Source organism: Bubalus kerabau, chromosome 8 (assembly GCF_029407905.1).
Source record: "Bubalus kerabau isolate K-KA32 ecotype Philippines breed swamp buffalo chromosome 8, PCC_UOA_SB_1v2, whole genome shotgun sequence".
In the NCBI taxonomy this organism is placed as follows: Eukaryota; Metazoa; Chordata; class Mammalia; order Artiodactyla; family Bovidae; genus Bubalus; species Bubalus kerabau.
Genome location: NC_073631.1, coordinates 59,794,580 through 59,821,857, shown reverse-complemented (window position 1 = coordinate 59,821,857; position 27,278 = coordinate 59,794,580). Strand labels below are relative to the sequence as shown.

The 27,278-nt window shown below is 41.0% G+C and overlaps 1 protein-coding gene across 2 annotated transcripts in view; it reads right to left on the bottom strand.

Moving 5' to 3' along the window:
* The window catches only part of DOCK4 (dedicator of cytokinesis 4), a 474,953-nt gene that overhangs the window by 16,251 nt on the left and 431,424 nt on the right, over positions 1-27,278 (bottom strand). For both annotated transcript variants that reach the window (XR_008717856.1, XM_055590348.1), the window contains exons 39-43: positions 20,391-20,532; positions 18,593-18,759; positions 15,049-15,135; positions 5,191-5,367; positions 4,145-4,228 (exon numbers count right to left, since the gene is read on the bottom strand). Coding sequence is in view for 1 of the 2 variants with exons in the window: in XM_055590348.1 (XP_055446323.1) it covers positions 4,145-4,228; positions 5,191-5,367; positions 15,049-15,135; positions 18,593-18,759; positions 20,391-20,532 (657 nt within the window). In the remaining variant the exon portion in view is untranslated. The remainder of the gene's footprint in view (positions 1-4,144; positions 4,229-5,190; positions 5,368-15,048; positions 15,136-18,592; positions 18,760-20,390; positions 20,533-27,278) is intronic.

The window sequence follows — 27,278 nt, the reverse complement described above, 5'->3', positions numbered from 1 at the left end:
TAACAGTTGCTATGCTGCTTGTTTTTGTTAAAAAATATTATTCTTGTTCACTTATTATAATGCAAAAAAGAACAGTTCCTATTTTCAAAAAAGGTTTCCTGCTCTGAGAACCTAAACCGAGATGAATGTAAACATTCACATTTCCTTTGTACAGCTAGGTCAAAAGTGCTTAATTCCTTTGATGGGAGTAGCAGACATCTTTTACATTTAAAAAAATGCCCCACGCTACAGTGGTCAAAAGGACAAATTTCAGAGGCTGAGAGGAAAACAAATCACACATCACTACTAGACGGTCCTTTATCTTTAAAGCCCATGATGGTTCAAGTTTGAAAGCTTCAGGCCAGACATGAGTGGCTCGGCGGCAGTGAGAGCATCCAGTACCTTCCTAAGGGTCAGAATTGTGACAACTTTGCCTGTAATATTTGCATAAGGATAAAAACACCTTGAAATAAATGTCAAGTGAAGGATGTCTGAGGCACAAAGGGCAAGCCCGGTCTCTGTGGGGAGGGAAGAAGGATGGATTTGAGTCTAAGGGCAGAGCCCTCGGTCCTCTGCATCTTGGACACTGGCTGCGAAGGGCCCGGCCTTTTGTCCAGGTAATGCTGCAGGTTGGATTCTCCTGGAGGTAGGCTTCGGCATGGACATTGGGATGTTTGTTGGGGAGTATCCCTGGGATCACTGCCTGTAGGAGGGAGGGGCAGAGCGGGACTTGACCAAAAAGGAAACCGAACCTGCATGGCATCCTGAAAGCCTTTGCTGACCCCAAGGCAGCTCTGGATCTTGAATGATCTGTCACGGTTGCACTGTGTGTGCAACTGGCCAGGCTGGGCCTCTCCTTCCCGGTTACTGGATGCAGGTCATCCAGGAAGGTAGGGATATTAGGCTAGGTGACACTCTGCAGCAGAGGCAATGCTGGAGGATCTGAGAGGCTAAGGTGTCTTCCAGCAGGTCCTTTCTGGAAGGAGCCCTGGGGCTGTGCACCTCCAAGTCTACTAGACAGATCTCTGAACCACTTCCCAGAGGATCATCCCTCTCCAGCCCTGCAAAGACATGTAACTCGCCCAAGGTCACAAGGCTATAATGTGCACGACTTGATAGGATCTAATGCTTCCTAGGCCACAGCTCTTTCCACAGGGTCCCATGATGCAGACAAAAAACAAAGCTTCCTCAATCTTTTTCTTGAGAGACTTCTTCAGTCAGTTCAGTCACTCAGTTGTGTCTGACTCTTTGTGACCCCATGAACTGCAGGACGCCAGGCCTCCCTGTCCATCACCAACTCCCAGAGCCTACTCAAACTCATGTCCCTTGAGTTGGTGATGCCATCCAATCATCTCATCCTTTGTCGTCCCCTTCTCCTCCTGCCTTTAATCTTTCCCAGCATCAGGGTCTTTTCAAATGAGTCAGTCTGGACTGATTTTCTTTTGGATGAACTGGTTGGATCTCCTTGCAGTCCAAGGGACTCTCAAGAGTCTTCTTCAACACCACAGTTCAAAAGCTCAGCTTTCTTTATAGTCCAACTCTCACATCCATACATGACTACTGGAAAAACCATAGCTTTGACTATATAGACCTATGCCAGCAAAGTAATGTCTCTGTTTTTTAATATGCTGTCTAGGTTGGTCATAGCTTTTCTTCCAAGGAGTAAATGTCTTTTCATTTCATGGCTGAAGTCACCATCTGCAGTGACTTTCAAGCCCAAGAAAATAAAGTCTGCCACTATTTCCATTGTTTCCCCATCTATTTGCCATGAAGTGATGGGACCAGATGCCATGATCTTCATTTTCTGAATGTTGAGCTTTAAGCCGACTTTTTCACTCTCCTCTTTCACTTTCATCAAGAGGCTCTTTAATTCTTCACTTTCTGCCATAAGGGTGGTATCATCTGCATATCTGAGGTTATTGATATTTCTCCCAGCTTGTGCTTCATCCAGCCTGGCATTTAGCATGATGTACTTTGCATATAAGTTAAATAAGCAGGGTGACAATATACAACCTTGACTTACTGCTTTTCCTATTTGGAACCAGTCTGTTCCATGTCCAGTTCTAACTGTTGCTTCTTCACCTGCATACAGATTTCTCAAGAGGCAGATCAGGTGGTCTGATATTCTGATCTGTTTAAAAATTTTCCACAGTTTGTTGTGATCCACATAGTCAAAGGCTTTGGCATGGTCAATAAAGCAGAAGTAGATATTTTTCTGGATCAGATCAGTCGCTCAGTCATGTCTGACTCTGTGACCCCCATGAATCGCAGCACGCCAGGCCTCCCTGCCCATCACTAACTCCCGGAGTTCACTGAGACTCACGTCCATTAAGTCAGTGATGCCATCCAGCCATCTCATCCTCTGTCGTCCCCTTCTCCTCCTGCCCCCAATCCCTCCCAGGATCAGAGTCTTTTCCAATGAGTCAACTCTTCGCATGAGGTGGCCAAAGTACTGGAGTTTCAGCTTCAGCATCATTCCTTCCAAAGAAATCCCAGGGCTGATCTCCTTCAGAATGGACTGGTGGGATCTCCTTGCAGTCCAAGGGACTCTCAAGAGTGTTCTTCAACACCACAGTTCAAAAGCATCAATTCTTCAGCTTTTTCTGGAACTCTTTTGCTTTTTCGATAATCCAACGGATGTTGGCAATTTGATCTCTGGTTCCTCTGCCTTTTCTAAATCCAGCTTGAACATCTGGAAGTTCACATTCATGTATTGTTGAAGCCTGTCTTGGAGAATTTTGAGCATTACTTTACTAATGTGTGAGATGAGTGCAATTGTGTGGTAGTTTGAGCATTCTTTAGCATTGCCTTTCTTAGGGATTGGAATGAAAACTGATCTTTTCCAGTCCTGTGGCCACTGCTGAGTTTTCCAAATTTGCTGGAATATTGAGAGGCTTTCTAACCCTTTTGATTTTAACTTGAGGGAAAGAGTTCAGTCAGACTGAATACAGCAGGTAAGAATCCTGGGGTGAGACAAACCATTCACAAGAGAATTAAAAATCAACAAAGGCTAAAGGCATTCCATAATCCTAAGTACTTGATGACCTAAGATGCTCACTTCATTTCAAGCATCTACATCAACCCTAGGGCCACAATGAGGATTTAACTTTTCCTCTATTTCCTTGCAGGTCAGCTTCAAGTAATCCCTCTTTTCCAGAAGCTGTCCAACTGACTCTTCCACCCACGGTCCTGGTCCACGGCCACTTCTCTCCCTTCAGTATCAATTTTGTGGACTAAGCCTACAGAGCATAAAATACGGACTAAAACCAGATACAGCCTCATCATTTCCTAGTCCATGCTTTGTTTCCTAGAACATACTTTATTAATTTGGCATCATCAAATGGAAAGAAATGCTTCTGTCACATTTTATCATATGTATTCCATTTTTCATAGATATAAAATGTTTCCTATTCATTTCCTATTGAACCCAGCCTCTCCACCATAATATCTCCCATAATGTATCTCATGTTTGAAAATGGTTTTCAAACCATTTTCAGGCCAGGAGCTATCAACAGGGGAAGAGAAAGCAACAGATTATTTACCCTAGTTCTTCATATTTGATGGAACCAAAGAAATAAAAGCCAACTGTGCTTCTGTAGAATTGAAGATGATGAGACTGTATCTAGTTCTGTCTATGTCATATGATCTACAGGCTTTGTCTACACAGTGTGATACTGTTTTAAAGCAAAGGGTATTATTGATTGCCCACTTCCTTAGTCTAACATTTAAGTACGAATCTCATTCATTCATTTACTGAATCATTCATGTTAAGTTGGCCTGAACTTATATGATCCCAAAATCTTGAGTGAAAAGTTGGCATCAAGTCTTTGGGGACAGAGCATTCAAAGAATGTTCCAAGGGGTGACGTTTGCTATAAGGGGCTGCCATAGTCTATTAATTTTTTTGTTCCCCCCACTCCTACCCCACATCTAGGTGGGAAGAAAAAGTAGAAATTAGCAAGTCAGGATATATCACAACTGAATCTGTAACCGGTGACTGCTAGATCACTGACATATGGGGCTGGCCAAAAAAGGTTTTTTGACACAGCTTATGGAACAATACGGACAAACATTTTGGCCAACCCAGAGAAAACCATGTAGATGGGACCCTGGGCAGGCAAGCACATGTGTGCATGGAAGAGGGAGAAGACTTCTGCCCCCCTTACCTGCTCAAGCATCAGCTCTCTTAACCGTGCAATTTTCTCTCCATCTTCAGGGTGACTTAAGATATATTCTTTGACAAAGAATGCCTGGTAAGAAGAAGGAAAGTTTACTTCAAGAGGGTTACAAAGGAAGTAGAAGACACACTTATTATTTCTAAGGCTTCTTTAAAGAAATGACTCCATTATCCACCACTTTTGGGGGTTGGATGGAATGATTCAAAGTATGGCAGCTGGTCAGAGGGAATATAAGGAGGTGATTGTTAACAGGAAATCAGAGATTGCATGAACTTTGTATCTTTGGTAAAACAGATAGCAAATCTAAATCCATAAGCTTTTATGACATCATGTTGTTGTTCAGTCGCTCAGTCGTGTCTGACTCTCTGTGACTCCATGGAATGCAGCACGCCAGGCCTCCCTGTCCTTTACTGTCTCCCAGACTTTGCCCAAGTTGTGCTAAAGAATGTTCAAACTACCGGACAATTGAGCTCACTTCCCATGCTAGTAAGGTTATGTTCAAAATCCTTCAAGCTAAGTTTCAGCAGTACTTGAATCAAGAACCTCCAGATTTACAAGCTGGGTTTAACAAAGGAAGAGAAACCAGAGATCAGATTGCCAACATTTGTTGGATCATAGAGAAAGCAAGGGAATTCCAGAAAAACATCTGCTTATGACATGCTATCTTAAAATAAATTGCCTAAAGACTCAGAATGATCAAATAAGATTAGATTCTTTTATGTCCAAGAATCACTCTTTACTCAGGGAAATGGGTTTAGGTAGCCATTTATTAAACAATTGTGATATCTTCACTACTTTTATTCAAGAAAACACACACACACACACTTTTAACCTCAAAATATCACCTTCTGGGAAACACAGTCAGTGTGCATCCCCAGTGATTATACATTTGCTCTATTAAGCAAAGAAATCTGGTTGTATTGATTGTAGCCCTATGTCAGCAGGCTGATGTATGTGCATATCTTGATAAAAGACTTCTGAAAACTTAAGAAATCACAAATGTAAACTTTCACACAACAATACCAAATCCTTACCTCTTGATACCTGGAAACTCCACCATTAACCGCAGCATCTATAACTCCATTCAGGCACATGGTTAGGGGATTAATATTCTGCATCTGTCTTGTCTGACACTGACTAATCAGAGTCTTCAGCTGCTGATTCTTATTCTCCAGCACTTCAATGGCATTTTCCAGAGGACTCATTTCTACCTGAGAACAAATGAGCATAAATATATATTGGATTTTGTGACATTGAAGAAGAAAGACAAAGTAGATAATCCACATTCTGAATTATCTGTGCTCCCCTCAATATCTCTACCAGGGGCCATCAGTATAGAACAGACAAGGATATAGAAGACAAATAAGCTGTTTGTAAGCCCTGGGAAGAGAAGGTGATTATATTCACTGTCTGAAATGTGGTTCGAATAATCAGCAATCACCGATTATACATTAGCACTAAAACAGTTAATTTAATCCTTGAAACAAAATTCAAGCCTATGTATTTTACAATTTATTTTTTATTTTCTTTTGAAGGCTAAATATTCAAGGACCCTTCATATTCTTAGCATCTTTCTAGATACTTAATGCAAAGTACCACAGGAGATAACAAATGCATTTACAGATCCTCTGATGTCAAGGAGATTTCAGCCCAGTTGGGAAGATGGGACATATGCCTATATGGACCCCACATGCATACATAACAGCACCATAAGGTGGCACAGGATGGCACACAGTTGTGAGTTATAGAAAATAAGATAATCAGATATGCCGCAGGATCTATTTGTTCCAGGAGAGCCAAATAGAGTCATAGCGACTTTTCCATTCTGAGTTTTAATGGGAGACTCATTGTGAAAATGATGATACTGCTCTTCAAAGGTACAGCACTGTGACTGATACTGACATTGACATGCTCTTTGAAGAGAAGGTCTGCCAAGCTCTCATCTGTATAATAATCTAAGCTTAAGGATTATTAAGGAAGGGAAATTATTATCGGTTAAGGAAATAGTTTCTAAAGGTCACCTGAATCATCTTAAACCAACACTGAAAAGTACTAGAATGATTTGACTATGTCAAAATTCAGAATGTACATTTATCAAAAGACATTATGTAAGAGGACAGATAAACCAGAAAGTAGGAGAAGATATTTGTAACATGTAAAAATCATCAGTCTATGTCCAGAATATATAAAGAACTCTTATAAGCCATTTAGAGAAAGGCAAACAGCCCACTTAAATATGGACAAAAAACAAGCCATTTTATGAAGGAAGAAACCCAAATGACCAATAGACATAAGAAAAGTGTCAAACTGCATTTTTGATCTAAGAAGTGAAAACTAACAGCACACTGATATACTACTAAGCACTCAGCAGAACGGCAAAATAAGTATGACAGTAGCAAATGAAGTGAGAATGTGAGGAACTGAGTCTCTTAACTCCTGCTGTTGAATGTTCAAATCGGTTTCATCACTTTGGGATTATTTATTAAAGATGAAGATATCTATATATTTTGTGAGCCAGAAATTCTACTCCTAGGCATATATCTGAGGAGAAGTGGAGTAGAAGATCTGTATACATGTGTACTAGGAAACATGTACAAAATATTCATACTCATCTCCAAAACCTGTACATTCATCAAAAAAAGAATGCATAAACGTATGGAGGTATACAATGGAATAGTACACAACAGTGAAAACAAGTCACGTGTAATAACGTGGACTAATCTTGTAAATAATACTGACAGATGCAGTTATGCTAGAATATATACAGAATCACATTATTCCACAGGTGTACTTCTTTTTATTGTACTTTGCTGTACTGTGCTTCACAGATACTGTGTTTTTCATAAACTGAAACCCTCCATTGAGTCAGTCTATTGGGATCATTTTTTTCAACAGCATTTGCTCACTTCATGCTCTGTGCCACACTTTGTTAATTCTCACAATATTTTACACTTTTTCATTACTGTATTTGTCATGGTGATCTGTGATCAGTGGTCTTTGATGTTACTATTATAACTGATGTGGCATTTTTTTAGGAATAAAGTTCACATTCTTGAAGGTATACACTTTTTTAAGACAACGCTATTACATACTTAATACACTATAGTATAATGTGAACATCACTTTTACATACACTGGGACATCAACTAATCCGTGTGACTTGCTTTATTGTGGTAGTCTGAAGCTGAACTTGCACCATCTCCAGGATATGCCTTATAAAGTTTTAAACCACGTAAACTAAACTGACTTGTTTAAAGAGACATATATAGGTAATAAACAAAGCAAGAGAATGGGCACCATAAAAGCTATGATATGGGAGGGAGCGGTACACGAGGCCAGCAGGGTGCTACTGCCAATATGCCGTTTCTGAGCGGCGGTAAACAGGGTTTTATTTTCCAATTATTTATGACATTAAACTTTGAGATTACAAACGCTAACTCACAAAGAAGTCTGAGAGTTCTGATGAACTGAAAGTTAAAAAGTCAACAAAACCTCTTGGAAACAGAAAGTAGAACAGTGGTTGCCAGATGCTGGGGGATGGGGGAAAAGGGAAATGGCTGTTCAATGGATATTGCACAACAATGTGCATATAGTTAATACCACTGTATTATACATTTAAAAACAGTTATGATGGTGACTTGTATGTATTTTTGATCACAATTTTTAAAAAATTCATGCTTACCCTTTAAATGTTAGTAATATGAAGACATTTTACAAGTAAGCAAAATAAAATACAGTAAATACAGACAAACAATAACCTAGGAAAATACTTCCAACATATATTTCAGATGAATTATCAATATATCTCAAATACTGATGAAAACTATACAAAGAATATAATCAGTGCATTCACCAAAAAGTGAGTTAATATACGAAAACATACCATCTTCACCAGCACTCAACAAATGCCAAAAAAAGCCAACCCTACTGTGACCACTTTTGGCCTAATATCTGGAAATTTTAAAATAATATACAGCACTCTGTGTTGAGAATGGTTATTCCCAAGAACAGTTATCTCCTCCAGACAGGGCATAAATTGATACATGCCATTGCTGATCCATGAGTCACTATTACTGATTATATGTTGCTGAAATAATTCTAAGGTGACGGTTAAAGAAGTGCATAAAGAATACTGCGTAGAAATGTTTATCAATAAATTATTTTCCATTGGTCCCAGATTGTGATCTTTAATTACTATCCACCACTGTAAAGAATCAGGAATCATAGGAGAAATGGTCGCTTTCAGGTCTGGGGCAAGATTGCACAAGTGAGTCTGGACTACCCAGACAGCAAGGAAGGCTTGTTAAAGCAGCTGGGCTGGCCGGCTGTCAATTCACTCTCCTTACTGGAGGGATGTCCTTGGGGAACAGGAAAGAAAGCAGGTGACTGAAACTTCAATATAGACTAACTTGTCAATTAAAGCTTCAATATAGACTAAGAGGAAGAGATGGTATCTATGGAATGCCCCTAGCAGAAGTCCCCAGCTACAAGATTGCTTACAGTAAATAAACCCAGAGTCCCTCAGGCATGCTTCACTAGAGAATGTCCCAGAGCAGTTTGACAACTCTCTGGAGTATAAATTGGAATGTTTCACAATTTAAATTTTATGATTCAAATGTGCCCTCTGTATGAGGAACTCTGTGAACTTCCCTTAGAGACTATGTCTCCAGATCTGAATTATTAGTGATACGGGAAAGAAGGACATGGAGGACAAAACTTGAGGTCTCAGATATCTCGCTGCTTCACCCCAGCCTCTTAACTGCCTAAAAGTTGTCAGTAAAGTTTGATGCTGATTCCTATGCTTGATTTGACAACTGGCCTGTGTATTACCTCAGTGACAAAGACAACTTGGATACTGTCAAAAGGACTGAAGAGCCAACCTGAAAATGCTTTCAATGGGCAAAATGGAACAATGTGAAAAGTAATGAGTAATAATTGCAGTGGATTGAAACAAAACAAATATGTTTAAATCCATGATGCTAAACAAAACTATCAAAATAAAACCCTCTTTGGTCACATTTATAGGGTGTTGTAAGTACTCTTGCCTGGAGAATCCCATGGACGGAGGAGCCTGGTAGGCTGTAGTCCATGGGGTCGCTAAGAGTTGGACACGACTGAGCGGCTTCACTTTCACTTTTCACTTTCCTTCATTGGAGAAGGAAATGGCCTCCCACTCCAGTGTTCTTGCCTAGAGAATCCCGGGGATGGGGGAGCCTGGTGGGCTGCTGTCTATGGGTTCGCACAGAGTCGGACATGAGTGAAGTGACTTAGAAGTAGTAGTAGTGGGTGTTAAGTCGCTTCAGTCATGTCCAACTCTCTATGACCCTAAGGACTGTAGCCCACCAGGTTCCTCTGTCCACGGGATTCTCCAAGCAAGAATACTGGAGCGGGTTGCCATGCCCTCCTCCAGGGGATCTTCCTGATCCAGGGATTGAATCCACATCTCTTATGTCCTCTGCATTGACAAGCAGGTTCTTAACCACTGGTGCCACCTGGGAAGCCCTTATAGGGTGTTAGGAAACCAAATTATTATTTTGAAAATTGGTAAATCAAAGGAAAGAAAAAAGTATTAGACTTCCTTTCCCATACCTTAGGGTAATCAGATTGTCGATGAAGGGATATTTCTCTTTATAGAAGTATTCTAATCAATAAATGAAAGAATGATAAAATATCACCCTTTTGTAACCTCTACTAGATTCCTGGACAGGGGCAATGATCAGTGCTGCTTGCCAACCACAGCATATAACACCTGAGAAGTAGTCTTGCAAAAAATAAAAAACAAAAAAACATTTTATTAAGCTTTTAGATCTAGCTGTCAATTTACCAAAAAATATAGGAACAAAGAAACATTAAGTGATCTCACTGATTCATAGTCTGCAAAATCCAGACTCAAGGAAACACTTCAGGATAAACAACCTGATTTCTTCAACAAAAGAGCTGCAAGGAAAAAATAATTTGGGGGAACCTATAGATCAAATGAGATCTAGGAGGTATTTCAACCAATGTGAATATGTGGCCCTTATCTGGGTCCAGGTTCAAAAAACAAATGACAAAAACAAACAAAAACCTATAAAATTAGAGAATTGTGAATAAATTGGATATTTTATGGTCAAGGAATTACTGTTAAAATTTTTAGATGGAAAATGTAAAGACAATAATGGTACTGTGTTTATGTTTCTGATAAATACACAGACTGAAATATTCTTATATAGTGTCTAGGACTGATTTCCAAACAATCCAGTGTAAAAGGGAATGGAGGGAGTTGTAGACACAAAATCGGCCTTTTTGATAACTGTTGAAGTAAAATAATGGGTAACTAGGTTTATTATATCTTGTCTCTATTTTTACATGACATAACTTTAGTTTTAAAAAGGAGACTGGCTGCTGTGTACAGAAGTGGCTGCAGCAGGGGGAGGCCAGAAAGGCAGAAGCAGGTGACCTCTTAGGAAACTACTCAGAAATCAGGCACTAGATGTATGGCAAAAACCACCACAATGTCCAAGAGTAATTAGCCTCCAATTAAAATAAATTAAAAAAAGGAATCAGGCACTGGATGTATGGCAAAAACCACCACAATGTCCAAGAGTAATTAGCCTCCAATTAAAATAAATTAAAAAAAGGAATCAGGCACTGGATGTATGGCAAAAACCACCACAATGTCCAAGAGTAATTAGCCTCCAATTAAAATAAATTAAAAAAAGAAATCAGGCACTGGATGTATGGCAAAAACCACCACAATGTCCAAAAGTAATTAGCCTCCAATTAAATAAATTTAAAAAAGAAATCAGGTACCACTGGATATATGGCAAAACCACCACAATGTCCTAAAGTAATTAGCCTCCAATTAAAATAAATAAATTTAAAAAAGAAATCAGGCACTGGATGTATGGCAGAACTCACCGCAATGTCCTAAAGTAATTAGCCTCCAATTAAAATAAATAAATTAAAAAGAGAAATCAGGCACTGGATGTATGGCAAAACCCACCATAATATCCTAAAGTAATTAGCCTCCTATTAAAATAAATAAATTTAAAAAAGAAATCAGGCACTGGATGTATGGCAAAACCACCACAATGTCCTAAAGTAATTAGCCTCCAATTAAAATAAATAAATTTAAAAAAGAAATCAGGCACTGGATGTATGGCAAAAACCACCATAATATCCTAAAGTAATTAGCCTCCAATTAAAATAAATTAAAATTTAAAAAGAGATCAGGCAGTAGATGGCGCTATCAGAAGGGAGATGAGCAAGGCTCAGATGCTGGGTAATTTGGAAAGTACCTAGAGCCACACAACTTTCTGATGGATCTGATGTGAAGTATGATAACATTCTCTCTCAGTGGGTAAAGAATCCACCTGCAGTGCAGGAGACACAGGTGGGTTCAATCCCTGGTGGAGGAAAATGACAACCCATTCCAGTATTCTTGAAAAATCCCAAGGACAGAGGAGCCTGGAGGGCCACAGTCCCTGAGGTCACAGTCAGATACAGCTGAGCGACTAAGCACACACATGATAATATTGGGGCTTCCCAGGTGGCACTCGTGGTAAAGAACGCTCCTGTCAGTGCAGGAGTCATAGGAGATGCAAGTTTGACCCCTGGGTGGGGAAGATCCCTTGGAGGAGAGCATGGCAACCTATTTCAGTACTCATGCCTGGAGAATCCCATGGACAGAAGAGCCTGGCAGGCTATAGTACATAGGATCACAAAGAGTCAGATATGACTGAAGCGACTTAGCGTAGCACACAGCACATAAGAATACTGTCATTATCGTTAAGGCTTAGAAATACCATTATTTGTGCACTCTATTTTATAGCTTTTTCACCATGTTTAAAATGTTTTAAATAAGCTTATTTTTAATCAAAAATATTTTGTTTTAAAAACAATTACTGAGGAAACAGTAGTTCAAAGAGGCTTATCATCTTTGAAAGAATGGGATAATATGTTCAATAATGTTCCGGGGTTATGATTTACAGAATAAAGGCCCATTATCTCATCTGAAATCTTTGCTGCCAGATGTTTCAGAACTCAGAATTTTTCTGACTTCAGAAGGTAACATAGCACATATAGTATATTACACCATCCTCAGGCAGGGTCTGAAGACGTTTCCTTTAATCAAATGTGTTAATATTTCTGTAGTAAAGTATATGAGTAGTCAAACTAAGTGAGATAAAGATCATAAATGGTCTTAGATTGGGTTAGGTATATTAACTGAATTTTGGAGCCAAACTTATAAACACATCTTTTGGTATTCAGAATCTTTTAGAGTTTGGTATGGTCCAAAAGGAATTTTAATTCACTGTGGCACATATGTCTTGAGTGCCCCAATCATCAGGACCTTCTACACTGGCAATTAAAGCAGGAAATCAACAACATGAATAGAAGGTGGGGATATGCCAGGCAGCAGAAATAAGAGAAAGACACGAGGTTGTCAGAAGTGGGCTGTGTTCAGGAAAAAAACAGCCCAGTTGGATTTGTTCTGTTCGACAGAGTCTAAGATTGCATATTCTAATAAAGTAGGCAGCTGCTGTTTGAAAGGCTGTGTTTAGTAACTCTCCCTTAATCACTATCAGCATGCTGCTTTTTATTAGTGGGCTGTGTGTGTGTGTGTGTGTGTGTGTGTGTGTGTATAATATTTCTAAGGTTAGGAACACTGGTAAGACTTCACAGAATTTACCTCTCTGGGTAGTAAGTAGCTGACAAGGCTCTCTGAATCATTAATGCAGCAAGGATGACTAAGAACATTCCTGTGGTTTGGGCCCATGCCATTCAGCAGGAAGCAAAACATTAAGACTTTCTGAGCAATGAACTCAGCAGCCTCTTCCACAGGAGGCCACAGGGTCCACCACGGAAGCAACCAACTCTGTGGACCTTTGATTCAGACTTGACAAGAACACACCCACACTGGTGTAATCTGCTGAATGGAGTGCAGTTTGTTAAGAGAGCTGTATGAATTTTTTAGCCTTGCAAAATGAAAATGCCATTAAACCCCTAGTGTGATTGAACAGAATAAGCTGAGGGTCGTTTCAATGCTTAGAGACTGCAGGTAGGACAAGCCATTCTTGGAAGACAATTTGGGTGGGATCTGCTCTTATGGATTCACTGACAGTGTGGGCTTGTTACCTAAAAAAGGAAGGGGCTACATTACATCTTCACAATTGGCACATTTTTCCATCAGGACTGTGGCAAAGGGCTGGCCCCTGACATAATGGATATGCCAGGGGTGGGAGGGGGGATTCTTGGGGGCATAGGTCTGTGGCTGACAGCAAGGGGCTGGGGCCTTGATAACCGTTGGGGAGGGGTTCTCACTCCAGACATGGCTGCCTTCCACAAATACTCTCTCCCTTCCCACAGCAGGGGGAATGTTTTACAACCAAGGCTCTTGGGTTCTGCAAGGAGATCCAACCAGTCCCTCCTAAAGGAAATCAGTCCTGAATATTCATTGGAAGGACTGCTGTTAAAGCTGAAACTCCAATAGTTTGGCCACCTGATGGGAAGAACTGACTCATTAGAAAAGACCCTGATGCTCAGAAAGATTGAAGGTGGGAGAAGAAGGGGACGACAGAGGATGAGATGTTTGGATGTATCACTGACTCAACGGACATGAGTTTGAGTAAATTCTGGGCATTGGTGATGGACAGGGAGGCCTGGCATGCTGCAATCCATGGGGTCACAAGGAGTCAGACACGGCTGAGTGATTGAGCTGAACTGAACTGCTCTTTGGCTGCTGGGATTTCCACATTCTCAATGACACCCACTGATCGCCCCACTGGTGCTCAGGGAGAACAGCACAGCGGCACCCTTCTACTGTGGACGGGTACAGCGTGGACCTACTGTGTTTCAGATACTGTGCTGGGCTTGACACTGGCCTCACACCGCTTATAAGGCTACAAGGAAAAAATATACCTAGCTTTGGAGTCAGAAAAATCTGGGTTTGAGTTTATGCTTTTTCAGTACCTTGCTATGGGATCTGTGGCAAAGGCTTTTAACCTCTTGTCAAAACTTGTGAAAAGAGGGGTAAGAATATGTACCTTGGACACAGAGAAATGAGAACCACAGCATACTGTTGGTGGGAATGTAAATTGGTTCAGTCACCTTAGACAATAGGATGGAAGTTCCTCAAAAAACTAAAAACAGAATTACCATGTAATCCAGCAATCCTATTCCTGGCTATACAGCAAAAAAAAATGAAAATACTAATTCAAAAAGATACACGCACCTCAATGTTCATAGCAGCATTCTGTACAACAGCCAAGATATGCAAACAACCTAAGTGTCCATCCACAGATAAATGGATAGAGAAGATAGAGGTGATGTATATAATTGCGTATATATACACACACAATGGAATATTACTCAGCCATAGAAAAGAATTAAATTGTATTATTTGCAACAATGTAGATGAACCTAGAGGGTATTATACTTAGTGAAATAAGTCAAAGAAAGATAAACACTCTTTGTTATCACTTACATGTGAAATCCAAAAATAAATGCAAATAACAAAACAAAAATGAATACATACCTTGTAGCTTTGACATGGTGATCAAATAAGATAATGTAGATAACTTTCTCCCACTGAAGATAAACACTGAAGGTCTCATAGCTAGAGTGGTTAGGGGAGCTGGAATTCCAGTTTCTCTAACTCAAGGGCCTAAGGTGTTGACATGCTGCATTCAGAGCTATTTTGGAGGGATCACTCGGGCTGGCTGGGCTAGGCCAATGGGTCCCCTTCCAGCTTTCATCATAGCCGTCAACATCACAAACTTCACTAACTTACTAGGAGTGTTTCCAGGAACTTGGAGTCCAAAGCAGAAGCAGTGAATACATGGCCTGACTCCAGGTGAACAACTGTGCTGAGCAAGTATCAATACTTGAGAGTAAGCTCTGATCCTTACCACTTCACGCTTCTCCACTTCAAACCAGCGGGAGATTCCAGGTAAACTCTGCACCAAGTAGAGTGATGTTCTTTCCACCCAGAGACTCTATGAAATGCAAAACAAATTAATTTGTTACCAAGTTCCCAAGTTACCTTCTTTCCAGTTACTGAGCAATGACTAATGTTTGCCATTCAATTTTACCAAGTTTTCAGTCTTTGTCAGCTTTTCTTTAGTATTCATTGCAGTCCTTCAGCAATCTCCTTGCACTCAGGAAGCTATCTCAGTAAGACATGCTATTTCATTGTATATAATCTGAAACTTTTTTCTGTGCAGAATACATGATATACTTCAGACAATAATCTTAAAAATGTAAAAACAGGTCATCACATTCTTTCCTTTTTCTCTAAATTTCTAATTTAAAGTTTCTCCACTCCTCAAGGGGGTCTAGCCATTTTTACTTGGAATGGAATATAGTATCGGCTAATCATGAGATTAGACAGAATCCTCAAGAAGGAAAGGGCTTTAGGAATCTCATAGCCTAATCTTTCTGTATTAAAGATGAAAGACATTAGCCCTCCAAAAGGCATGTGTACTGTGCTTAGCCTTGTCTGACTCTTTGTGACCCTATGGGCTGTAGCCCATCAGGCACCTCTGTCCATGGGGATTCTCCAGGCAAGAATACTGAAGTGGGTAGCCTAGTTTCCAGTGGATCTTCCTGACCCACAAATCGAACTGGGGTCTCCTGCATTATAGGCAGATTCTTTACTAGCTGAGCTACCAGGGAAGCCCAAGAGGCATGTGACCTGCTCAAAGCTACATTCTCATCACCTGTACTGCCAGCCCCAGGACCCCTGCACTAGAATGTCTGGCTCCCCCATGGCTACAGTTACTGTGCCATCTGCACTGCTGTGATCCAGGAGGATCTGTACTTAGAGCTGGGCCTCCCTCTGACCAGGATGAGCACCCCCATGACACATGAAATCACAGGTGCCTTTGGTAAGAGCTGCTGTTGACAATAGGTCTCTCTTTCGTCAGCAGGCTTCTGCATTTCTGCTTCATGTTTCCTGGTTAAACAAAGCGTATTCCCATGTGTAGTAAACCTGACAAAGTTCCCGAAACTCTGCCATTCAACAACAACAACAACAACAACAAATCAAAGGATTTCTCTGTGCCGGCCAAGATCTAATGAGATGAATATGGCAGCAGCCCTGTGACAGGTGGCTAGAGCACTCTGCTGGTGATGAGGGGCGAAGCAGATCAAGAAGGGCTCAGGGGGCTTCCCTGGCGTCTCAGTGGAAAAGAATCTGCCTGCCAATGCAGGAGACATAGGTTCGATCCCTGATCCGGGAAGATGCCACATGCTGAGGAGCAACTTATCATGTGTGCGACAACTCTTCAGCCTGTGTTCCAGAGCTGGGGAACCCCAACTACTGAGCCCACATGCTCTAGACTGTGTTCTGCAACAAGAGAAGCCACCGCAATGAGAAGCCTGAGCACCACAACTAGAGAGTAGCCCCGCTTGCTGCAATTAGAGAAAAGCCTGAGTGGCAATGAAGACCCAGCATAGATTTTAAAAAAAAGAAGAAGGGCTCAGGGAGAAGAGAGAGGAACAGTCCAGGTGCTGGGGGAAAACAGGAGGAAGCAGGCACACAAGGCATCCTGTGGGAGGAGGATTGTGCTGCACGGAGGAGGCGACACGTGAGTGGAATTTTGAAGAGTGAGTAGGAGTTTGCCAGGCGGAGAGCGGGGGAGGCGGTGCAGGCAGCAGGAAGCAGAGACGCAAGCGGCTTGTGAAAGGGCATGGCAGGAGATGGAGGGAGGGCTCCGTGCTGCCAGAGCTGATAGAGTGGGTGAGTGGGCTGCAGCAGAGATGAGGCTTCTGAAAGGGCAGCTTGGAGACAGATGCTGAGGGCTGTGAGCACAGGAAAAAGGAGCCAGATTTATTATTTTTTTTAAGGAGGGTTGCTACACCATTGATAAATATTTAAAGTGATGGCCAAAAGGAAATGTGGTGCAGCAGAAAAAGCAATGGAGAAGGCATCAGAAGATGTGCATTCTAGTGCAGGGTCTGGGGTATTGAGAATGCCGTTCTGAGCAAGTCACCTGCCTGATTCTGGGCGACCTTGGACTTTCTATCTACTGGAAATTTGCAATGAAAACTATATTATACACTAATGATCTTTAACCAGTTTTGGAAGGCAGAAAGAAAAATTATCCAGAGGGATTAGAAAATGGTCATGGACCTTTTCAGTAACATCATAGCGTTATTTTCCAGTGGTTTCCTGGCCTTGAGGTTTAACCCATCAATGTCCTTGACCAAAGGACTGCTTTGCTCGGTCTCATCGTAACACTGCAAAACTACCCAGCTTTCCCTCTGATCACTTGGCTGTGAGTGATTCTGGAGTTACTGTGAGGAGCACCAGGGACTGAAACTTAGGCAGGAATGACAAGCGAGTTCTCATCAATCACAGCTGATAGTATTAGAAGAACATTTCCCAGCTTCCCTGATAGCTCACTTGGTAAATGCGATGCAGGAGACCCCGGTTCGATTCCGGGGTCAGGAAGATCCCCTGGAGAAGGGATAGGCTACCCACCCCAGTATTTTGGGGTTTTCCTGGTGGCTCAGCTGGTAAAGAATCCGCCTGCAATGTGGGAGACCTGGGTTCAATCCCTGGGTTGGGAAGATCCCCTGGAGAAGGGAAAGACTACCCATTCTAGTATTCTGGCCTGGAGAATTCCATGGACTGTATAGTCCATGGGGTTGCAAAGAGTCGGACATGCTGAGTGACTTTCACTTCACTGCAATGAAAGAAGCTAAGCCCAGTCATCCAGGATCCTACATTTATTTTACATTTTTTTGCTTGGAGGGAGATACTGGGGATCTGTATGGTCTCACTTTGTCACTGTTATCAAGGGAAGGGCAGATTATAATTTATCTGTGGAACAATTTCACCCCTTTCCCCCAGTAGGGCTGTGAGAAACCTTGCTCTTTCTGGCTGAGAGAACTAGCAAGGCTTATCAGAACTGAGGATGGAAAACTCAACCCATGCAAAGAATCTATGGTTGGTCCTCTCAGATGTCTGAGTTACACATCATTCTATTGAGAAAAAGCAGCAAAAGATAGCACAGTCTCTCTCACTGGGCCAGGAGCCTCCCCAGTGGTTCTATCTCAGAATCACCTGTTCCTTCAGTATCCTTTACTCATGCCAGTCTCCCGTATCTGAGAATAAATACCTGAGGTTCCCACAGTTGGTTCAACATGAATGAATGGAGGACTGAGCTGAACCCTGAGATCTCAAAAACTGGACAGATGACCACTGCCATTAGAGTCATCATAAACTTCAGGGCCTCCTCTGTGACCCAAGGAGTCAGAATTCCCAGGCCAAGAAATCTGCTTGGTTAGAAAACAACTCATGTCACCCTGATAAGTGGTAGAGTTTAAGAATAATTAGACCACCTTCTAGTTGTATCACCTGACTCTGTCTTGAGTAAATACTTAACAAGCATCTTGATTAAAAAAAGCTATTTGAGGAAACCATGTACCATAAGAATTGCTCAGTACCTTGAATTCATTCTCTTTATCTTTCGTGCCTTTGTGAAATGGTCTGTCGTAGCGGAATTTCCAGATGTGATTCACTTTATAGAAACTTTTGATGTTGTCTGGAACACCTTCTCTCTGAAGGACCTCCTGGCTTTCTGGGATGGGAGTCACGGCGTATATCTGCAAATCTAGGATTCAAGAGTCAAGGAGGGAACCTGATTTGGCAGACTCCCTGGGGCATCTGGCTTGACCTGAGCTATGGCAGAAAGAAAGGGATGGTGAATAAGCGAGTGTTTCTACTGGGGTAAAATCAAAACTGCCAAGAAGGTACCAAGAACTCAGTTCATAGCAAATCACTTCTCAAACTACTCACTTCTCAAAGCCTTAAATAAATCACTTCTCAAAGCCTTAAACTAGCTTCACATAGGTCATTTTGACAAAGTACCAGTTTGAAATTTCTATTTCCTGTGAATTCATTTATCATAGATTTTTTTTGGGGAGTGGGGGTAGGTTTGAATGGCTTGGATCCTAGGTACTAAGGATTGTATTCATTTTAACCCTTGTTTATGAGGCTCTGATCTTTAGTGCATGTATGGTCCTTTTAAAATGTGTTTGTAAAATAATGTATAAATACCTATACAACCAAAGACAGCAACCAGTACTGATAGTAACTCATATGTTCCCTGTCTCTAGCCTTCGCACATTTGAGGTATCCACTCTCCCAAACCTTGTATTGCATAAGCAGAGTGTTTAGTTATAGTTGGTATTTTTGAAAACTACATTAAAGGGGTATTATATTTACTTATAAATTTACCATCTTTTCTTCTCATTCAAAGAAAGATAGCAAAATCTTTTCCCTTAAGTAATTGCTTGCTTCTGGTACATTTAAGTTTCTACATTGGAATGGTATCCATAATTTTCAGGGGGGAATTTCTGATCTTCTTAAAATTGTCAATTTCAGGAAGAAAGAACAATTCATAAAGGAGTGCTGGAGGGAAGTTCCTTTGTCTCTAATGCCTGTGTAATTTCAGTTGAGTTGTTTATGTTTGTACAATGGGAGTGTCAATTACACGACAATTGTTAAATGCTGTCCGGAATGCCATGGCTAAGAGTCCCTGAAAGATACAGGGCTACCTCTTCTTCTTCCCTTCCATCCAGAATAAAAATATCAAGGGAAAACTGGGTAAGTGATATATGTCAATAAACATAATGCTATCATTTCCTTGAACTGAAGTAGTTTCTACAGGGTGTGTGTGTGCGTGTGCGCACATGGGCACACTCAGTTGCATCTGACTCTTTGAGACCCCATGGACTGTAACCCAATAGGCTCCTCGGTCCATGGAATTCCCTGGGCAAGAATACTTGAGTGGGTTGCCATTTCCTTCTCTAGGGGATCTTCCCGATTCAGGAATTGAACCCACGTCTCATGCAGTGGCAGGTGGATTCTTTACCAATGAGCCACCTGGGAAGCCCATTTCTACAGGGGATGCCAGAGGAAAATTATTCTGGGGGAAATCCCTAAAAACGAACTTTAAAAGCAGGGTTGAGATATAGAAAAGCTGCAACTAAAAGGAAAAAAAAAATTCTCTTAACAGAATCCTTAAGGGATTTCTTTTCATTATGTCTCATGACATTATGAGAATATCTAGCATAATTCTGTTTGGAAGGAGCTAAGCTAAAATTAAGATGATGAGAAAGAAGGAGAATGAGAACAGGGCTACTGACAAGGGGCCAGTGCTTGAAGCACCTGAACAGAAACACTCTGCAGCCAAAGGCCAGCGGGACCTAGTCAGAATCTGGCCTTTCTAGGTGTGGATACACTGAGCTTCTGCCTGGAAGATGGTCTCATCGGGTTGGTTGGCATGCTGCATGGCGATGGCGTGGGGGAACTCGTTCAGCATTCTCTGCTGGAAGGCCTCCAGTCTTTCATAGTCATGCCCTCGACACACAAACTCTTTATTCTGGAGGTAAAATCAGAAAAAGAAACGTTAGGATGGTGTAATTGAGTGCAATCACTACAGAGAGAAGCCAAAATATGCAACACTGGCAGTAACTAAGCATAGGCCCAACATCAATAGAATATAACCAAAAAAACCACACTGGAACAGTCTAGAGAATTTGTATGAATATTAAAAATAGAGGGCAAAGGTCAGAAGCATCACTCTCTATTGCTTCTAGTAAGTTCCACAGCATGCCTCACTCTTCCAGGTTCACCTGCATGAGGTGCAAAGGGGTGTCTGATTCTCAGAGCACCAAAGTACAAAACAAAGCAATCGTGTTCCCTCCAAATGTTAGTGAACACATGTTACAGAGTATTTTAAAAACTGTATAACAAAGTTAAGTGGGCAAATTCTCAATTTGGAAGAAAGCAAAGTAAGCACAATCCCTAAAAATACATTTTATGCATCCTTTCTATAAAGATCACAGAGATCGGTCTTAACCCTTTCACTCCTCGATCCTCCCATGGAGAGGAAGGCCAAGCCGCCTGCACGCCAGCTCTCAGCAGGGCTGCTGCCGCAAGCATCCCTGCCACCCCTGACTCCGCTCAGCGTCCTGTAGCCAGGACCTCTGTTAACTGACTAAAGCCAAGATTGGGGACTTTTAAGGTCTTGCTAAATGTTGGACAAATTTTTGTCTGTTTCTGGTTTGTTTTTACAATACATGTAAATATTCTGTTAGTTAGGACTCTCTCATTCAGGTAAAAAAGGTGAAGGTTATCCTTGATGGAGGCCACAGAGCTGGCAGAATGGGGACCTTCTCAACAAGTACCTTCACGATCTGGTTATCGATGTGGAACAACTGTTCCTGACAGTTTAAAAGAAAGTATTAGTCACTCAGTCATGTCCTACTCTATGCGAACCCATGGACTGTAGCCCGCCAGCCTCCTGTATTCTCACCTGGAATTCTTCAGGTGAGACTACAGAAATGGGTTGCCATTCCCTTCCCAGGGGGTATTCCTGGCCCAGGGATCGAACCCAAATCCAGTGCAGGAGGATTCTTGACTGTCATGAGCCACCAGGGAAGTTTAATGATAGTCTAATGATAATGAAATTATAATTGTTAAGCACAGCCAGCACATACCTTATTTAACCCAAAGAAACTTGAGAGGCTGTCCCCTGCCCCCATTTTGTAGCTGGGAACTGAGGATCAAGATCATTACATACTTTGTCCACATGTATGAGATTTAAGCTCAGGTCTGAGTCCAAGGCCTTAGCTCCCACTGTTCTGAACGTGGCCTGGTACGTAGAAAAACTCCTAAGAGCTACAGAGACCAAGAAATATTGTGGGATAAGATGCCCTGAAGATCTTTAAGGAGTAAAGTGCTTCGTGGTCTGGGGAGTTAAGGCCCAATGATCTCAGCAGTTCTCAGCTCTGGGAGGTTTCTGTGATTGCACCAAATGCACTGAGGAAGCACTCTGGGCCAGAGTGAGGAAGTTAGAAACCACTCTGGGAAAGGGGCTCAGGGTTGCAGCTGAGAAAAAGCAGCTGCAGGCAGAGGAACCAAGCAGCAGAACTGAGCTCTGAGAACCTGCCACAATGCCCCACAAGCCACTCAATAAACCAATAAACCCCTGAAAAACACAAGCTTAAGACAGACTCCTTAGGAATCAGGATTGCCCTCCCCACAAACAATCCTATATTTAAAATTTCTTGATTGAAGTCATACCTTCTGATGCTTTGTTATTTTATTTTGCTCAAAATATATTCAACAAGGACCTACTGTATAGCAAAGGGAACTCTACTCACTACTCTGTAATAACCTATATGGGAAGAAAATCTAAAAAAGAATAGATACATGTATCAGTTCAGTTCAGTTGCTCAGTCATGTCAACTCTTTGCGACCCCATGGACTGCAGCATGCCAGGCCTCCCTGTCCATCACCAACTCCCGGAGTTTACTCAAACTCATGTCCATTGAGTCGGTGATGCCATCCAACATCTCATCCTCTGTCGTCTCCTTCTCCTCCCGCCTTCAATCTTACCCATTTCAGGGTCTTTTCAAAAGAGTCAGCTCTTTACATCAGGCGGCCAAAGTATTAGAGTTTTAGCTTCAACATCAGTCCTTCCAATGAACACCCAGGACTGATCTCCTTTAGGATGGACTGGTTTGATCTCCTTGCAGTCCAAGAGACTCTCAAGAGTCTTCTCCAACACCACAGTTCAAAAGCATCAATTCTTTGGTGCTCAGCTTTCTTTATAGTCCAACTCGGAGAAAGACTGGCCAAAGAGGCCTTGTGATTGCCAGCCTCATCCATACATGACTACTGGAAAACCATAGCTTTGACTAGACGGATTGTTGGCAAAGTAACGTCTCTGCTTTTTAATATGCTGTCTAGGTTAGCCATAGTTTTTCTTCCAAGGAGCAAGCACCTTTTAATTTCATGGCTGCAGTCACCATCTGCAGTGATTTTGGAGCCCCCCAAAATAAAGTCTGTCACTGTTTCCATTGTTTCCCCATCTATTTGCCATGAAATGATGGGACCAGATGCCATGATCTTTGTTTTCTGAATGCTGAGTTTTAAGTCAACTTTTTGACTCCCTTGTTTCACTTTCATCAAGAGGTTCTTTAGTTCTTTGCTTTCTGCCATAAGGGTGGTGTCATCTGCATATCTGAGGTTATTGATATTTCTCCCAGCAATCTTGATTCCAGCTTCTCCTTCATCCAGCCCAGCATTTCTCATGATGTACTCTGCATATAAGTTAAATAAGCAGGGTGACAATATACAGCCTTGATGTACTCCTTTTCCTATTTGGAACCAGTCTGTTGTTTCATGTCTAGCTCTAACTGTTGCTTCCTGACCTGCATGCAGATTTCTCAAGAGGCAGGTCAGGTTGTCTGGTATTCCTATCTCTTTCAGAATTTTCCACAGTTTGTTGTGATCCACACAAAGGCTTTGGCATAGTCAATAAAGCAGAAGTAGATGTTTTTCTGCTGTCTATGGGGTCGCACAGAGTTGGACATGACTGAAGTGACTTAGCAGCAGATGTTTTTCTAGAACTCTTGTGCTTTTTTGATGATCCAGCAGATGTTGGCAATTTGATCTCTGCTTCCTCTGCCTTTTCTAAATCCAGCTTGAACATCTGGATGTTCACGGTTCACATACTGTTGAAGCCTGGCTTGGAGAATTTTGAACATTACTTTACAGCGTGTGAGATGAGTGCAATTGTGCCGTAGTTTGAGCATTCTTTGGCATTGCCTTTCTTTGGGATTGGAATGAAAACTGACCCTTTCCCGTCCTGTGGCCACCACTGAGTTTTCCAAATTTGCTGGCATATTGAGTGCAGCACTTTCACAGTATCATCTTTCAGGATTTGAAACAGCTCAACTGGAATTCCATCACCTCCACTAGTTTTGTTTGTAGTGATGCTTCTTAACACCCACTTGACTTTGCATTCCAGGATGTCTGGCTATAGGTGAGTGATCACATCATTGTGATTATCTGGCTTGTGTAGATCTTTTTTGCATAGTTCTTCAGTGTATTCTTGCCACCTCTTCTTAATATCTTCTGTTTCAGTTAGGCCCATACCATTTCTTTCCTTTATTGAGCCCATCTTTGCATGAAATATTCCCTTGGTATCTCTAATTTTCTTGAAGAGATCTCTGCTGCTGCTGCTGCTAAGTCGCTTCAGTCATGTCTGACTCTGTGTGACCCCATAGACGGGCAGCCCACCAGGCTCCGCCGTCCCTGGGATTCTCCAGGCAAGAACACTGGAGTGGGTTGCCATTTCCTTCTCCAATACATGAAAGTAAAAAGTAAAAGTGAAGTCACTCAGTCGTGTCTGACTCTTAGCGACCCCATGGACTGCAGCCTACCAGGCTCCTCTGTCCATGGGATTTTCCAGGCAAGAATACTGGAGTTGTGTAAAGAGATCTCTAGTCTTTCCCATTCCATTGTTTTCCTCTATTTCTTTGCACTGATCACTGAGGAAGGCTTTCTTATCTCTCCTTGCTATTCTCTGAAACTCTGCATTCAAATGGGTATATCTTTCCTTTTCTTCTTTGCCTTTCACGTCTCTTCTTTTCTCAGCTATTTGTAAGGCCTCCTCAGACAGCCATCTTGCCTTTTTGCATTTCTTTTTCTTGGGGATGGTCTTGATCACTGCCTCCTGTACAATATCATGAACCTCTGTCCATAGTTCTTCAAGCACTCTGTCTATCAGATCTAATCCCTTGAATCTATTTCTCATTTCCATTGTATAACCGTAAGGGATTTGATTTAGGTCATACCTGAATGGTCTAGTGGTTTTTCCTTACTTTCTTCAATTTAAGTCTGAATTTGGCAATAAGGAGTTCATGATCTGAGCCACAGATACATGTATACATGTAACTGAGTTGCTTTGCTGTATACCTGACACTAACACAACATTGTAAATCAACTACACTCAATATAAAATAAAAAAATTTAAATATAAATTTCCTTGATAAAATAATACATATCTTCTTGCATATTACTGAAGTCCCCAAATAAGTATCTGAAAACTGAAACAGTTCTAAAGCAATGCTTATATGTCACAACAGTTTGTAAAATTAGGGGAATGCCTCTAAGTGTAAGGTCATTCAAAGGTAGTAAGAAATCATTTTGGAATAAACATAAATTTGGGGACTAATATTTGAGTTATGGAGAAATAAAAAGGAGATAAGCTTTCTTTCCATCAATTATTTTTTAAAACCATAGTTTTGAGATATAGTTCACAAGCCATAAAATTTACCCTTTTATAGTATGCAATTCAGTTGTTTTTGGTATATTCACAGAGTTGTGCAACTATCAGCATTATATAATTTTCATTACTGCAAAAAGAAATTTGTACCCATTAGCAGTCATTCCCCGGTTCCCCCTCCCCTTGGCACCTGGCTAATCTACTTTCGGTTTCCATGGATTTACCTATTCTGGACATTTCATATAAATGGAATTGCATAACATGTGGCTGTTTGTAACTGGCTTCTTTCACTTAACATAATATTATCAAGGTTCACTCATTTTGTAGCATTATCAGTACTTCATTCCTTTCTTATTGCTGAATATTCTATTGTATAGCTATGCCATATTTTGTGTATCCATTCATCAGTGGATGGACATTTGGACTGTTTCTACTTTTAGGCAATTGTGCATAATGCTGCTGTGCACACTCATGTACATGTCTTTGTGTGGCTCTGGATGCTGGGAAAGATTGAGGGCAAGAGAAGGGGGCAACAGACAATGAGATGGTTGTATGACATCACTGACTCAACAGACATGGGTTTGAACAAACTTCAGGAGTTGTTGAAGGACAGGGAAGCATAGCATGCTGCAGTCCATGGGGTCACAAACAGTTGGACAGGACTTAGTGACTGAACAACAATTTGTTAATAGTTAATTTTTAAAATTGTCTTTCTTTAAAAAGGAAATATATACCTATGGGATAAAAAATTCCCAAATAGTATAAGCATACAATAAAAAGTAAATATCTTTCCCATTCTTGACCTCAATCATCCTCCTCAGACAAATCACTATTCAAAGATATTTTATGCATTTAAACACTGTCAATAAAGAACTCATTTTCCATGAGGGTAAAAAAAAGCTACCTCAATAACACAAACATATCAATTTATTTGAGCTTTAAAAATTCTCTGGAAATTGATCACACAGTGAAAGGAAATTTTTAAAGTTGATATTTGTTTTTAAATCAAAGAACAGACTAGATAGAACCTGATCTCTTAAAAAGTCTAGTCCTGTGATTCCAAAGGGTGCAGTGCCATTTAGAAACCAACAGAGGGTGACGCTTCTCTTTCATTTAGAAGGAAATGCCATTTATTTCTAGAAAAGCTGTTTTCAAAAGGAAGATGATATATTTATTGGTCTATACCAATTGATACATTAACAAAATTCATTTTATTAGCTGATACATCTCCTAATTTGCCAAATTTCCTTTAAAATTATGGCTCCTAAACTACTTCTGACTTTTAAAAATCTTCACACTTTTAATTACCACTAATCACACATACATGATAGAGTTCTAGGGTACTTTATAATACACTTGTTAGCTGAATTCAGAATTTGATCAGGGCTACAATACAACTTTTATGGGCTGCTTTCTCTATTAAAAATATTAAAAATCATACTGTATGACTCATTTGGTATAAAGACAAATAATATCAATAATAACCTAATGTACAATATACACCATTAAATAACAATCTAGTGTAGAGTATACACTATGGGATTCCCTGATGGCTCAACAGATAAAGAATCTGTCTGCAATGCAGGAGATGCAGGAGACGCAGGTTCAATCCCTGGGTTGAGAAGATCTCCTGGAGGAGGAAATGGCAACCTACTCCAGTATTCTTGTCTGAAAAATTCCATGGACAGAGGAGCCTGGCAGGCTACAGTCCAGACTAGATAGAACTGTCCATGGGGTCGCAAACAATTGGGCATGATAGTGTGCACTCATACCCATAATATACACTATAATATGTATTTTAACATTTTCTTTAAGCTGAAAGTTCACTGCTTTCTTCTGATTTTTAAAAGAAAACAGTTTTATGAACCATCTAAGAATATTATGGTCCCTAAGCACTGTATCTACTGTGCATAATGGATCAGGTAGCCCATTCCATTCTGTTTTATGGAATAAAACAGAATCATTGCATTATTTTGAACCAAGAGAGGAAGGGGTGGTCTGCAGCATGAGAATCATGTCTGGGCCCTACTGTGGGGTCTCCAGCCCTC